Source organism: Megalobrama amblycephala, linkage group LG22 (genome assembly GCF_018812025.1).
Source record: "Megalobrama amblycephala isolate DHTTF-2021 linkage group LG22, ASM1881202v1, whole genome shotgun sequence".
Taxonomy (NCBI): Eukaryota; Metazoa; Chordata; class Actinopteri; order Cypriniformes; family Xenocyprididae; genus Megalobrama; species Megalobrama amblycephala.
Genome location: NC_063065.1, coordinates 28,048,922 through 28,063,113, shown reverse-complemented (window position 1 = coordinate 28,063,113; position 14,192 = coordinate 28,048,922). Strand labels below are relative to the sequence as shown.

The following is a 14,192-nucleotide window of genomic DNA, read 5'->3' as shown; positions in this document are numbered from 1 at the left end:
GATGTTTAATGGTTGCAAGCAGGGGATCTTTCTTTGGTGGAGATGTTTGAGGCAGTGGCTGGAGATTAAGTTCCCCGTGGAACCTGAATCGATGAGGGCCTTCGCTGAAACAGAGTAATGAGTATTGAGTGTGATATTGGTACGATTCAGATGAAATTTCAGGATTTATGGTTACAGTACTCACCGCCGGGCAGGGTGGTCACACTGGGTACTCCGACATGAGATGGCCATCAGCTCCGCAATAGAGACAGAGATGCTGATTAATGCGTTGTTGGCATTCTATATGAGTGAGGTGGTATGAATCCACTTGCATGGGCTCATGAATGGGTGCTAGAGTGTTAGCAGTGTGTTTTGTGTTTGGAGGATGCAGCGGTGCAGTGTTAATTTCCATCGCTGAGGGACGTGGAATGATCCTTACTGATCTGGAAATGAAACTTTCCATAGATGGCCATTTGGGCATGAATGGATGGTGATAATCCTTGACGATACGCTGTGAGCAAAGCAGTTTAAACCAAAAATTCAGCCCTGGTACTGTAGCCACTTTCCTGTTGTGGCGGTTAGCAAACAGCTTTGTATTACCACACACGCCCCCTTCTGGATTGGAGTGTGGATTGCTTGTGACAGACTGTATTCATCAACTGCATGAACAAAACCGTGATGTCCGTACCGTACGATTTGGGACGAATACATGTACCATTACACCCCTAGTTATAATATATAATTATATAGTAATATATAGTATTATTCTGTTATACTCACTGGAGCCTTATCATGTGCTGAATACCTCTGAAACAAACTAACCCTGGAACATTAGCAGGTTATGTTCAGAGAGTAAGTTGCTATGGCTACTTACACCCTGAAAGTTACCTCCGGTATCCTGAGTAAACTTAACTGCATATGTCACATAACCTGCTTTCTGGAAGCAGGTTACTCACTAAAACACAGGATTATATATATACATGATACAAACAAAGGAAACAATAAGGAACAGGTGAACATAATCAATTATTCAAAGAGTAACCCTCGAAACAAACTAGGGAATAATGAGTAACCAAGGAAACTAAACAGATTGAGGAAACAAGAACTAAAGGAAACCGAGCAGAATGTCAAAACCAAACATAACCATTACAAAAAACGTGATCACTAAATTTAGTTACATTTATATCATGTCTGTGAGATCCCATTGGGCCTACTGTAATCATAAGAGAGAACGTTAATAAATCCCTTGAAAGTTCAAAAGAAAGAATTAAAGTACAATTTTGTATTTATTTCTTTTTTATTTCTTTTTTGTGTTTTATTGACATTTGCATGTGTTTTAGACCCAGTCCTCAGCTGGTCAGCTGAAGTACGCTGGACCAGTGGATTGTGCACTCAGACTTTATAAGGAAAAGGGAATTTGTAGTATCTACAAGGGCACTGTTCTTACTCTAATCAGAGGTGTGTGTATACTGTATTGTTTGTGTGTGTTCTTCAGATGAGATATCATGTATGACATATACATGATAATAATAGAGTCCCTGACCTGTAAACTTAGATTAACAGGTTGCCTTTATGGATGCTGCACAGCGAAACACACATTTGCTAAGCGAACCAGTTTGTCGGGCCATAGCTGCAATATATTGTGTATTTTATCAGAACAGCAACCCTTACAAAAAATAAATGTACTTAAAGTTCATTGTATTAAGTATACTGAATGTGACGAGCAGGGCGGGCGAGAGCCGTGAGGGAACGGCGCGAGGCCGGTGACGCAAGTGATAATGAGCATCACCTGCGAGGTGCACCGGCACCGGCCGAGGAGCTACGGGAGCATAAAAGGAGGAGCAACGACAGTAAAGGACGAGAGAGGACCAGGCCTGGACTTTATTTTATGTTTTATTATGTTTGTGTGGCCGGCAGACGTCCGCGAGAGTCTGCCGGCATTACTTTTGTTTTGTTCTTTGTTTATTTTGGAATTAAAGTTTTGTTAAACGTTCGCCGGTTCCCGCCTCCTCCTTCCCATACATACGAACTGTGTTACATTGGTGCCGAAACCCGGGAGGAAGGAGGGACATGCTGTCGGAGAGCCCTCACTGCTGAGGGGGATCGCGGTGCTGCAGAGTTCGGGCAGCGCGGGAGTGAAGACCGCGAGAGGCTGCCCGAGGCGGTGGTACTGGAGCCTTGTGAAAGGTGGGATGGAGACCCGGACGCATGCTCCTGGGACGAGGTGGGGTGGCTGCCATCCTGGAGGGAGCGGAGGAGTGCCGTCGTCCTCCGTGGGCCGGAGCCTGCTACCGTCCGCCATGAAGGGGAGGAGCAGGGGACGGCAGACTCGCTGCCGGCTGCCCTCAACCGGAGGAGCCATCGCCGGCCGCCAGGAGGCGGTCGAGGATCGGGCCGTCCACCGAGCATCCAGTGCCATAGCATGGCACCGCGAGGAAGAGCCTCTCGGCTGGCTGAGGACCGTGCGGCAGTGTGTCTGGGAGCCGGACCCAGAATTTTTTTTCTCTTTTTCCTCTCTCCCCTCTCTTGTCCTGTCGCTCCCCTTGCTTCCGTCTCCTTTCTCTCGTCTCGTCTGTCCTTACCCCCAGGTGCTGCGGCCGCCGAGACAGGCCCTGGGGGGGGGAGTAAGTGCAGTCGCGGGAGTACACTGATAGTTTACTAGTTAAATAACTGTAGCACATGTTTTAGTTTATGAAAGTACACTTTGAAGTAAACTACTAGTTTAGTAGTTTTATACTTGAAAGTTTTCTTTAAGTGAACTTAACATCATACTAATAATTTACTATTCTATTTATATTTTATTTTGCACTTTAAATACACAAAAAAATACTTAAACTTTTCTGTCAGTATAAGTCAAGTAAAGTTTAAGTATATTTCTGAGAAGCACATACAATGTATACTGAAAGTATACTTTCTTATTTATTAGTTTAAAAGAAATATATTAATAGCACACTTGAATAAACTTATTTTTGTAAGGGAATTGTTAATCTGCCTTAAGGACCACAGATATGCATTTTATGAAGATAATTGTGATAAAAACTAACATATTTTTTCTTTTTGATTTATTTAGATGTTCCCTCAAATGGTATATACTTTCTAACATATGACTACTTAAAACACTATCTGACCCCTGATGGAGAGTGGTAAGAATCAATTTGTTGTTCTGGCTATAAATAATATCAAGATTTAGAACTAATATTCATTTACTTTTCCCAAGTGTTCATCATCTCAGCACACCCAGAGTTCTTCTTGCGGGTGGGATTGCTGGCATGTTAAACTGGCTGATTGCTCTACCTGCAGATGTGCTTAAGTCAAACTACCAAACAGGTACACAGCAAACATTTCTTCTGAATATGTCATTGTGTTGAATTATATGACTTACATACCATAAAATGGCTCCATATTTTACCCTAGAGGCACAAATGAACTATAAAAAGGAAGTCTGTGAATTATGCAGTCAATTTACTGAACGGTTCCTCCACTTTATTGTGTGGTATTTCATTGCAAAACCCTGCATCATATTCACTAACCATCCGCAAACTAATTTACCAAGTGCTAGCTGTGCAGCACCACATATATTTAAAAGTAGGCAGATGTTTATTTAAATTAGTTGTTTGCATACACTTTCTGCTGATTATGGCAGCAGTATTTTGTCAAATAATAAAATGAAGTGTTGACAAGTCCAGACTCATCAGGCAGCCAAGGACATTTTATACAGCTATTCTGGGGTGTGTTTCCCAAAAGCATCGTTAGCCAACTAACATTGCAAGTTCCATTGTTACTAGTTCAACAATTTGGTGTTTCCCGAAACCATAGTTCAAACGTTCGCAAACTGCATCGTAGCTGTGTGGTTGGATCGACAGCTCTCAAGCTGTGGTAAGAAGCATAGTTTCTTGTTTTTATGACATGTGGACTTAATGAATCGTTATCTTGAGCAAAATAAGCAAGCTGACAATAAATACAATGTACATCTTTTATTTCAAATATATAGCCTACTGTAACGAGGCGGGACTCATGGTAAGATCCATTTGCAAGCTTTATTACAAAAGTAAGCGTGGTCGTACAGGCAGGGTCTAAGCAGGGGTAAACAGGAACAGCAAGGGCTAGGCAGAATCGTAGTCAGGGTACAGGCAGTAGATCGAGGCAGGAGCGTAACTTTCATCTGACAGTAGGGGGGGACAATCAACATAAAATTTCTTAAGAGCAATTTTTGAAGGGGACATAAATAATACAGCCAAAATTTTAATTATAAACTAAGGATATATAATGTTACACAGAAGAAAACCTACTATTATTAGTGTAGCACGGAGACTGCCATTATGCTCATTGTTTCTCTTTGGTTCAATGAAAAAGCTGACTAAATTGGCCAAAATATTCTTCTTCAAAATCATATATATATATATATATATATATATATATATATATATATATATTTGAAGTTGTTTACAACCAAGTCACCAAAATACGATGAATACACACTGAGCATAACCCAACACACAACAGTAACTCTATTAGCCTTATTACAGTTCTCATATTCTTATCACAATGTTAATTGTTGTTGGTGGGGGTGACTAGTATCCAACAAGCTATCGTAAACAAGCTACCAAACAGGTAACATATAAACTCACAGAAAAAAATCATCAGTTATCATCTTTTTTTGTTGTTGTTGTTATGACTAATTACTCAGCACCGTCAGCATTAAAGAGAAAATAATCACTTCATCCGATGTTTTTGAATAAAATAGCCTTGACAGCCGACTTACTGGAACTCATCTGTCTGTGGAACTGTTCTCTCCCGCCGGACTTCTACTGGATCTACACACAAGCGAGTGTAACGTGCGCGGTGGACCAAACCACTGTGAGGCAAGGGAGGGGTGACTCAAAATGTTTCTAAACTTAAAACGCCCGTTTGCATTCGTATTGCTTTACTACTTACATAATTATTTTAAATTTATATAATTTATTTACAATACTTAGCGTGGTTTTTAATTATATTTTTTTGGGGGGGACAGCACTCAGATAGGGGGGGTCCTGACCCCCCTGTCCCCCCCGCGATTTACGCCCCTGGATCGAGGCAGGCGGATATCATTCACAGAACAGTATACAAGGCAAGGGTCAGGACAGGCAGCAACGGGTCAATAAATAGGAACAGACAGGAACGGAAACAGACAGGCAGACAGGGAAATAACGCTCAGAATTGTCACAAGGAATCAAGACTTCGCGGTGAGGTGGTGTGTGTATGAGTCCTTTATAGTCCAGGTAATGCGTATCAGCTGGGTGTGGTGATTAGTGTGGAGTGTGCATGGCTGTATGTGGCAACAGGTGATTGGTGGAGTGAGTGCATGTGATTGACAGGGGGGATGATGGGAAATGTAGTCTGGGAACTGACAGGATTTGTAACACCTACAAATGTCATTTACATATTTTAGTTTGTCAAGAGATTTTAAGCACTGTTTTTGAAGAGTGCGCATGTGCGTTCGTGCTCTAGTACATAAGAACGAGCCTATGATTTAATCTGGAAATAAAGCAAAATAACTGAAAAATGAGAAGTAGTCATCAGATGCCCTGTCCGTAGTTTATAGCAAAAATATCTAGCCTTAATTCGATCTTAAACGGATTCATTTAAAGTTATTACTCCACAACCTGCGTGACATGATTCACCAACGTGGCTGAACGACAGGTTTGCGACAATATGGTTTCGGGAAACAGTCATTGTCACAGACACGTCAGGTTCCACCGTCCACCAATACCAATGGTACTCAATCCCCTGAGTACTAATCACTGCCACCTGCACATCATCAGCACTGCAATCACCCGCACTACAAGAGACTCACACTCACACACACTCACTGTCCATTCTCGTTTGCACTTCGGTCACTTGAATGCTTACCTTAAGGACTCCAGCTCGATACTTACCTGCCTCCAGCGTCTCCAGTCTTCCTCGTGTGCTTCCCCATCTGTGTGTGAGTGTTCCCAGTCTCCAGCGTCTTCATCATTCTCCATTCTACAATCAACAAAAGGACAGTATTATCTCTCAGCTATTCACTCTGCTATCATCATAGCTTTAAACTCACCTGCATCTCTGCTGATATCAATAAATTACCAGTGTTTGCTTTTACATCTGCCTCCATGCTGTCTCTGTTGTAACAGAAGACCGGACCATACCAACTGGATATCAGCATGAGTTCAACGGACCCATTTCAAGAGCTCGTGGACGCTTTGCGCCGAGCACTCATCCCACAATCTCAGCCACAGCCACCATCACCAACACCAGCCGTTGCTTGTGCATCCACCGCTCCCTCACCTCCACCTGCGGTTCACGCCAGTCCCATGGCCAAACCAGCGCCCTACTCAGGATCGGCGGAGGACTGCAGCGGATTCCTCCTGCAATGTGAGTTGGTCCTGGAGATGCAACCGCATCTCTACCCCACAGACACGGCGAAAATAGCGTTTATCATCTGGAAGGTAAAGCGTTGCACTGGGCGGACTCCCTCTGGACACAGAAAGGCTCCGTAGTTCAATCCTATTCAGCCTTCGTCTCTCACTTCCGTGAGGTCTTCGGCAAACCCCTTGCAGATTCATTTATTGGTGAGAAACTCTATAATCTTAAACAAGGATCCAAGTCTGTGAATGATTATGCCTTGCAGTTCAGAACGCTAGCCGCCTCCAGTGGATGGAAAAACAAGCCCTCATCACCTCCTTTCGTCAGGGGTTGGAACCCAGAGTGCGGTTGCATCTCGCTGCATACGAGGATTCCATCGGCCTCGAAAGCTTCATCCAGCTTGCCATCCGCGTAGGCTCTCGTATGCAGTCGTGTCTCGAAGAGCACCAGGGCCAGCCACTTCCTAACATCCTCCTCCGTTGGTCTGAACCCGTCAGCTCCCCAGAACCAGCCAGCGAACCCATGCAACTCGACAATTCCCGTCTCTCACCTACAGAGCGTCAAAGAAGGCTGACCCTGAATCTATGTTTATATTGTGGTGCTCCTGGGCATGTACTCTCCGCATGCCCAATCCGTCCTCCTCGTCCCATGGTGAGTGCAATCATTCCCTCCATTAAAAAGATGAAACCACTCACTACTGTTGTAACCCTTACTGCTGCTGATGTATCTGTTCCAGTGGTGGTGCTCCTCGATTCAGGGTCAGCAGGAAACTTCATCTCCGGCTTCCTCTGTCGACAACTCAAGCTCAAAACTTAGCCCTCTCCGACCATCTACCAAGTCCACTCCATCACGGGCAAACCCTTGAGTCGCAAGAAGATCAGCCGATGTGTGGGTCCCCTTCAGCTTCATCTGGGTATTCAGCATGTTGAAGACATCCATCTGCTGGAGGATTCCACCGCTGACGTGGTTCTAGGGCGCCCGTGGCTGGAGCAGCACAGCCCTACCATCTCCTGGCGCACGGACGAGATCCTGAAGTGGGGCGAACACTGCTTTCCCGATTGCTTCTCCAAAATTCCTGTTCCCAAGTCTCCACGCTCCAAAGACAGCTCCATCTGTACCACCTCCATCGAAAGCCCTATTGAGAAACGTTCAGTGGATATTCCATCCATCCTGTTACACCCCCTTCAGCGACGTCTTCTGCCCGCAACGAGCCTCCAAGCTGCCTCCACACCGGCCATGGGACTGTGCCATCGATCTGTTACCGGGTGAGCCAGTGCCTAGGGGAAGAATCTACCCCCTATCTGTACCAGAGGAGAAGGCCAATCCTCTGCCCGTTCCTGAGTGACCGTGGTCACACCTGGGAGTGGACTTCATTACGGATCTCCCAGCATCTGACGTGTTGTAACAGTCATGACTAGCTAGTTGATTTGCTCAACGATGCATATTACTATGGTAGTGAAGCAGTGAGTTACGTCGTTGTACTTCTGTACAGTCTATCTTTCCAGTGTAAACATATTAAAGCTGCACAACAGAATTTTGAGCTCTCTATCATTGTCTGTTCAGTATGTAAAATTTCATGTTACTCACATGTTTCTTTCATGTTAGCTGTACTCTGCACTTCTGAATTCAGCACCATATCAGAGAGTATCTGTCATGCTGCTCTCACTGACAGTAGGAAGAATTTCTAACAAAGCATCTATTAAATTAAATTTATGTGTGTATATATATATATATATATATATATATATATATATATATATATATATATATATATATATATATATGCTCATCAGCACCCACACACATGGTATAGTAGACATATATTTATTACATTCACTGGCCACTTTATTAGGTAGACCTCACTAGTGCCGGGTTGGACCCTCTTTTGCCTTCAGAACAGCCTTAATTCTTTGTGGCAGAGATTCAACAAGGTGCTGGAAACATTCCTCAAAGATTTTGGTCCATAATGTCATGATAGCATGACACAGTTACTGCAAATTTGGCGGCTGCATATCCATGATGCGAATCTCCCATTCCAGCACATCCTAAAGGAGCTCTATTGGATTGAGCTCTGGAGACTGTGGAGGCCATTTGAGTACAGTAAACACATTGTCATTGTCATGTTCAAGAAACAAGCAATGTTTTTCCAATCTTCTATTGTCCATTTTTGGTGAGCCCATGTGAATTGTAGCCTCAGTTTGATGTTCTTAGCTGACAGGAGTGTCACCGGTGTGTCTTCTGCTGCTGTAGCTCATCTGCTTCAAGGTTGGATGTGTTGTGCGTTCAGAGATGCTCTTCTGCAGACCTCGGTTGTAATGAGTGCTTATTTGAGTAACTGTTACATTTCTATCAGCTGGAACCAGTTTGGCCATTCTCCTCTGACTTCTGGCATCAGCAAGGCATCTTCTCCCACAGAACTGCTGCTCACTGGATATTTTCTCTTTTTCAGACCATTCTCTATAAACCCTAGAGATGGTTGTGTGTGAAAGTCCCAGCAGATCAGCAGATTCTGAAATACTCAGACCAGCCTGTCTCGCACCAACAACCATGACACATTCAAAGTCACTTAAATCACCTTTCTTTCTCATTCTGATGCTCAATTTGAACTTCAGCAGATCTTCTTGACCATGTCTACATGCATCGCTGTTGCTGCCAAGTGATTGGCTGATTTGATATTTGTGTTAACCAGCAGTTGAACAGGTGTACCTAATAAAGTGGCTGGTGAGTGTATATTTTCTATATTTACGGACATAACATAAATACATTAAAAAAAATACATAAAAAAATAATAAATGACATTAGAATTATGTAATTTGCAAGAATGTGGTTTTGAACACAATCTTTTTAGAATTGCTCAATAATGGAATTTAGTTAATTGTTAACAACTTGTAACTTTATTTTAGGGTCTTTTAACTAGTTGCTTATTAGCATGCATATTACTAGAATATTGGCTATTTATTAGTACTTATTAAGCACATATTAATGCCTTATTCTGCTTGACCTTATTCTACATTCTTAATCCTACCCAATACCTAAACTTAACTAACTATTAAGTTTAGGTATTGGGTACTAACTATTACTAGCTTATTACTAACTATTAATAAGCTAAAACTATTACTAACTATTAATAAGCTAAACTAAATAATAAATTAGGAGTTTATTGAGGGAAAATACGTAATTGATAGTTTATATGTGTTCACAATACTTGTATTATAGAATTTTTTTGTGAATACTTTGAATGGAAGATTTTTTTTACAGTCCGTTTTGCTTATAATTACCAAGGATGCCAATATTAGTGATTGAGCTTTATACCAAAAGCATGTAGTTGTAGTACTGTAGATTGGATAAAACCAAAAATGTGGACAATGTTCTGTCCTCTGTCGTACAGCCACTGATGGCCGTTACCAGGGTTTAAGAGACGTGTTAAGAACACTGTTACGGGAAGAAGGAGTTCATGCTCTCTACAAAGGCTTAAGCGCAGTCATGTTACGAGCATTTCCTGCTAATGCGGTAAGAAAACACACTCATGCTATACATTTTACAAACTCAGCACTGAATTGTAGAAAATGGTTTGTGAGCTGTTTAGAATTTTATGGATTTCTGAAGAAATAGATGTCACAGTGGAGTAAAAAACAATAACAAAGTCTTATGCCAAAAACAAAAAATAAATAAAATATTTGTCCCCTTTGACATCAAAAGAGATGAGTATGCTGCCTTAACAGGTAGGTAAATTTCCTACTTCCTACTTCTGAAGTTGTAATTATGAGTTCATGTTCAAATTCTGACTAGAAAATGTGTATGTATTCACGATAAGTCTACTAGCACTTGAAGGGAGCATGAGCCTTAGCAGAGCAGAAAACTTGTTGCATGTTGACAAAACTTGTTGAAACTTTCAAGTTGAAGCTTTTTTCAGGTCATACCTGAGTATCTCTGATAGGTTTATGACTTCATTTACAGTAGATTACTATTGAGCTCCATTTTGTCTTTTTAACTATTTAGTGGTGATTCTAAATTAATATGGATACTGAATTATTAGTAATAATAATATAGTAATTATACAGTAATTACATCATATAAGAGTTATAATAATTGTATATACACCAATCAGACATAACATTATGACCACCTTCCTAATATTGTGTTGGTCCCCCTTTTGCTGCCAAAACAGCCCTGACCCATTGAGGCATGGACTCCACTAGACCCCTGAAAGTGTGCTGTGGTATCTGACACCAAGATGTTAGCAGCAGATCCTTTAAGTCCTGTAAATTGCAAGGTGGGGCCTCCATGGATCGGACTTGTTTGTTCAGCACATGCTCGATTGGATTGAGATCTGGGGAATTTGGAGGCCAAGTCAACCTTGCAACCTCAAACTCATTGTTGTACTCCTCAAACCATTCCTGAACCATTTTTGCTTTGTGGAAAAGCGCATTATCCTGTTGAAAGAGGCTACAGCCACCAGGGAATACCGTTTCCATGAAAGGGTGTACATGTGTCACAGTTCATGGGTTCACTTACTCGCCCTCGTGTGGTTGTGGTGTGTGTTGCATGGTTACTGATTGTGTGGGTGTCACCCACCTGATTGATTGTGATGTGCTGCCAGCCGTGTCTTGTTCTGTGTGTGCTTTATCTTGTGCGTGTCTACATGGCGTCTTTGTCAGTTCGTTGCAGGCTGTCCCGCTGTTGTGTTTCTGTGTTTCACCTCCTGTTATCCTGGGGTTCTGGATCTCCGTCTTGTGCCCGCGTCTGGGTTGGATTATTCCTTGGCTTCTGATACCCATTGCAGCCCTGCGCCACCCGGTTCATCTGTTTCAACACACCACGGCGTCAGCTCGTCTTTGTGACTGCAACGACTGTCCTTTTTGGAGTGAAGTTATTGTACAGCGTATTCTGTCAATAAAATCCTGTTTTACTTGCACTTGGATCCTCTCTCTGTGTTCATTTCCTGACAACATGGTCTGCAGCAATGCTTAGGTAGGTGGTACGTGTCAAAGTAACATCCACATGGATGGCAGGACCCAAGTTTTCCCAGCAGAGCATTACCCAAAACATGTCAAGTCAAATCAAGTCACCTTCCATTGCTCCGTGGTCCAGTTCTGACGCTCATGTGCCCACTGTTGGCACTTTCAGTGGTGGCATGGGCACCCTGACTGGTCAAACTGCGATGCACTGTGTATTCAGACAACTTTTTGTCAGAACCAGCATTTACTTCTTGAGCAATTTGAGCTACAGTAGCTTGTCTGTTGGATCGGACCACATGGGCTAGCCAGCCCCATGTGCATCAGTGAGCCATGACCCTGTCGCCAGTTCACCACTGTTCCTTCCTTGGACCACTTTTGATAGATACTGACCACAGCAGACCGGGAACACTCCACAAGAGCTGCAATTGTGTGACTGTGACCCAGTCGTCTACCCATCACAATTTGGCCCTTGTCTTTTTTTTTTTTTTTAAGTATATTTATTAATTTTTAAACATGAATTTGAAACAAGTTCAAAACAAGATTTGAAATCGAACATCGAACAAAAGGGGGAAAAAAAAGGGCTTACCACCTCATTAAATCAATTTAAGAAATAAATGAGATAGAGAATGACATCAACATACAAACAACATACCTTAGACATGTTTGCTCCAATGTGCCGCACATATTTAAAGCTCATTAAACAAACCCTCTAATAAGAATAGAGGATATATCTAAGCCCATATATACCAAAAATGGGTCCCACCTTCTATGAAAGAGGACATCTTTATTATAAGAAGGACAGGTTAAGTAGTCTAATGATACATATTCCAATGTAACCCTGTGCCATAGGGACCTAGAAGGGGCTTTATCAACTAACCAATTTAAAAGAATGCATTTTCTTGCACAGAATGTTAGGAATTTACAAAGTGCCTTTTTATGTTTGTCTACGATAATGTCATTGTATATTCCAAGCAACAAGTGTTTTGGACCGCAGCCAATATTAATAGATAAAATAGCATTAAGTTCTTGTTCAACCATAATCCAAAACTTCTGAATCTCCCTACAGAACCGGAGACAGTGAATAAGATCTCCTTCCTCGGTTTTACATTTTGGACACGTTGGCAAGCAGTCTTCTTTAAACTTATGCCTCCATGAAGGAGAAATGTGAGCTCGGTGCAAAATTTTCAACTTCATTGGTTTTACTCTGTTACATATACTTAAGGTCCCAGCATTCTTACATGCTTCCTCCCATTGATCGTCTGTGATTTGTATATCAAGTTCATTTGTATTCACCATGAATATCAAAATATCATCGGCATATAAGGCAATCTTATGTTGATTGTTTGCTATCATTAACGCACAAATTTCATTATTTGATCTTATAGCCTCTGCCAATGACTCAATTATCAAGGCAAATAAAAGAGGTGAGAGAGGGCAGCCTTGTCTCGTCCCTCTCCCAACTTTAAATGTAGAGGAACGACAACCATTAGTGAGCACGGCACTAAGAGGTTCATTATACAATAACTTGACCCACTTAATAAAGTGCTCACCAAGACCAAATTTATATAACGTATGAAATAAGTAGGGCCATTCGATGTGATCGAATGCCTTCTCCGCATCTAGAGAAATCACAAGACCATCTACTGACCGCTGTTTAGCAAACTGTATCACATTCAACAAGCGACGCATGTTATTGACAGAGTTACATCCTACAATAAAGCCTGTTTGGTCATCCTTTATTAGAACAAGGAGAAGGCATTCTAATCGTGTTGCTAATATTTTAGAATGAGTCTTCAGATCTACATTTAGCAGTGAAATAGGTTGATATGACGAACAGTCCTCCGCTTGCTTGCCTTTTTTCAAAATCAGGGTTATATTTGCTTCTCTCAGGGACTGTGGCAAATGGCCTTTTACAAATGAGTCATTGAGCATATTTAGCAAGGGGTCAACTAATAAATCTCTAAATTCTTTGTAAAATTCACAACTTAGCCCATCTGGTCCAGGTGCTTTTCCAGATTGCAAAGTCTTTATGGCTTCTAAAACTTCCTTTTTAGATATGGGAGCGTTAAGGGATGAGGTCTGATCCTCTGATAAAGTGGGTAGATTAAGGGTGGAAAAGAAGAGCTCTGTAGACTGTGTTGTATCCCCTTCTAATTCTGACTTATATAAATTTTCGAACCATTCTTTAAATATATTATTAATAGATAAGCTGTCCAGGAAGCGTTTACCGTTACTATCAACAATGGACAGGATAGACTGAGAGTCAGATTTTTTCTTTGTTAGATATGCCAAATATTTCCCCAATTTATCCCCGTGTTAGAATATTTTCTGTTTAGCAAAATGTAATTTAACTTCCGCTTGTTTTGTTAGAAGAGAATCTAAAGCAGATCTAAGTGCAGAAATTTCCTTCATCTTACCAGGGGTTGGTTTTTTTAATGTATAATCTCTCAGCATCCTTAAGCTTCGATTCTAAGATCTCTTTTTGTTTGGCTTGTCTGCGCCTTTTACTTAGTGTGTATGATATAATAAGGCCTCTAGAAAAAGCTTTGGCTGTTTCCCATAATAAAGATGAGTCTTCAGTTGAGGCAGAGTTAATGGACATGAAAGAGTTAAACTCCTCTGTAAAATATGATATAAAATTATGAACAGCCAAAATGAATGGGTGAAATCTCCAGCTATTAGACTTAACATTCTGGTTCCCAAAAGAGTATTCGGCAAAAACTGCTGCATGGTCAGATATAGATATATTCCCTATATGGCAAGACATTATATGCTGTAACATATTTTTTGGTGAAAAGACATAATCTATCCTAGTATAAGAGCTGTGGACCCTAGAGAAAAAAGTATACTCCTGATCTGCAGGATGGCAAGCCC

General features: G+C 41.6%; 1 protein-coding gene across 1 annotated transcript in view; it reads left to right on the top strand.

Annotated features, from left to right (window-relative positions):
* The window catches only part of si:dkey-150i13.2 (mitochondrial carnitine/acylcarnitine carrier protein), a 31,007-nt gene that overhangs the window by 7,751 nt on the left and 9,064 nt on the right, over positions 1-14,192 (top strand). Inside the window, exons 6-9 of the mRNA XM_048175583.1 lie at positions 1,320-1,437; positions 3,050-3,122; positions 3,197-3,306; positions 9,749-9,870. Coding sequence (XP_048031540.1) covers positions 1,320-1,437; positions 3,050-3,122; positions 3,197-3,306; positions 9,749-9,870 — 423 coding nt within the window. The remainder of the gene's footprint in view (positions 1-1,319; positions 1,438-3,049; positions 3,123-3,196; positions 3,307-9,748; positions 9,871-14,192) is intronic.